This window comes from Fukomys damarensis, unplaced genomic scaffold (genome assembly GCF_012274545.1).
Source record: "Fukomys damarensis isolate Sample0158 unplaced genomic scaffold, DMR_v1.0_HiC HiC_scaffold_37, whole genome shotgun sequence".
In the NCBI taxonomy this organism is placed as follows: Eukaryota; Metazoa; Chordata; class Mammalia; order Rodentia; family Bathyergidae; genus Fukomys; species Fukomys damarensis.
The window spans coordinates 9,814,124-9,815,342 of NW_022900949.1; the positions used below are offsets into that span (position 1 = coordinate 9,814,124).

Consider the following 1,219-nt stretch of genomic DNA (forward strand, 5'->3'; position numbering starts at 1 on the left):
TGCACGGCTCACGGGCGGCCGCCCTGGACCCTGCAGTGCCGGCCACGGCTTCCGCCTGCTGGAGCGCACACCCTGCGCAGAGAGCGAAGACGCCCTCTACTACCGCGTGGTGCGCATGGGCGAAGACGCGTGGCACATGCTGGCGGCCAAGGTGAGCCCGCACCTCCACCACCCGCCGCCGCTGAGACAGGGTCTCTCTGTGTACTTCAGGCTGGCTTTGAATTTATGTAGCCCAGGCTGGCCTTGAACCCAGTGGGACCATCCTTGGGATGACCTGTTTGTCCTTGACAGCCCAGCTCTAGGGCCTTAGGTGACACCTCCCTCTTTACCCAGGGGTCTCTAAGAACTGCCCCCCCTTGACCCCTGGCCACCACCAACCATTCTCCTCCTTTTATTTTACTTCCCCGCTTTTATTTATTTAATTAATTAAAAATTTTTTTTTTTTTTTTGAGAGTACAACAGGGATGGAACTCCAGACCTTGTGTTTTTCTGAGGCAGGAGACAGCACTGCTGAGCTAAATCCCTGGCCCCATTTTTTCTGCAGGGTCTCACTATGACTATGTACTTCAGGCTGGCCTTGAATTTTTTTTTTTTTTTTTTGGACTGGGGATCAAACTCAGGCAGGGGGCGAAACCACTGAGCTAAATTCCTGGCCCCATAAAGTCACTACGTAACTCAGGATGGCCTCAAACTTACGGCGATCCTCCTGCCTCAGCCTCAAAAGTGGTATGTGCCACTCTCGCATCCATCCTCCCCTTTAATTTTCCTTGGTTCTCACTAGGAACCACACCAAATCAACACGGAGCCTCTGCTTCCTCGGACCTGGTGGGGTGGGCTGGGGGTGGGCTGTGTGGGTCCGGTTGTGTCTGTGTGACATATCCCTGTGTCCCACAGGTGCCCAAGCCTGGAGCAGAGATGCCCCGGGAGTGGAGCCTGGAGCTCCAGGCTTCCCTGCCCCCGCATTACAATGTTCAGGGATTGTGTGGCCTAATGCCGGAGGGCGCACTGGCTGGAGCACCCTGGACTGGTCGGGTGGTGCTGGCCGTCGAGGTGCCTGAGCGCACAGTGGCCCAGTGGCTGGCAGAGTTGGGTGTGCGGCGGTCAGAGAAGCTTGTGTGGGCCGTGGCCTTCACCGTACTGCAGCTGAGCGCAGCCTTGGAGCTCCTGGAGAAGCAGGGCGCCGCCGTGACTGAGCTCCGCCCCGAAAACCTGCTGTTGG

At 57.5% G+C, this 1,219-nt stretch overlaps 1 protein-coding gene across 1 annotated transcript in view; it reads left to right on the top strand.

The window, feature by feature from the left end:
* The window catches only part of Peak3 (PEAK family member 3), a 4,109-nt gene that overhangs the window by 1,330 nt on the left and 1,560 nt on the right, over window positions 1-1,219 (top strand). Inside the window, exons 4-5 of the mRNA XM_010635118.1 lie at window positions 37-151; window positions 895-1,214. Coding sequence (XP_010633420.1) covers window positions 37-151; window positions 895-1,214 — 435 coding nt within the window. The remainder of the gene's footprint in view (window positions 1-36; window positions 152-894; window positions 1,215-1,219) is intronic.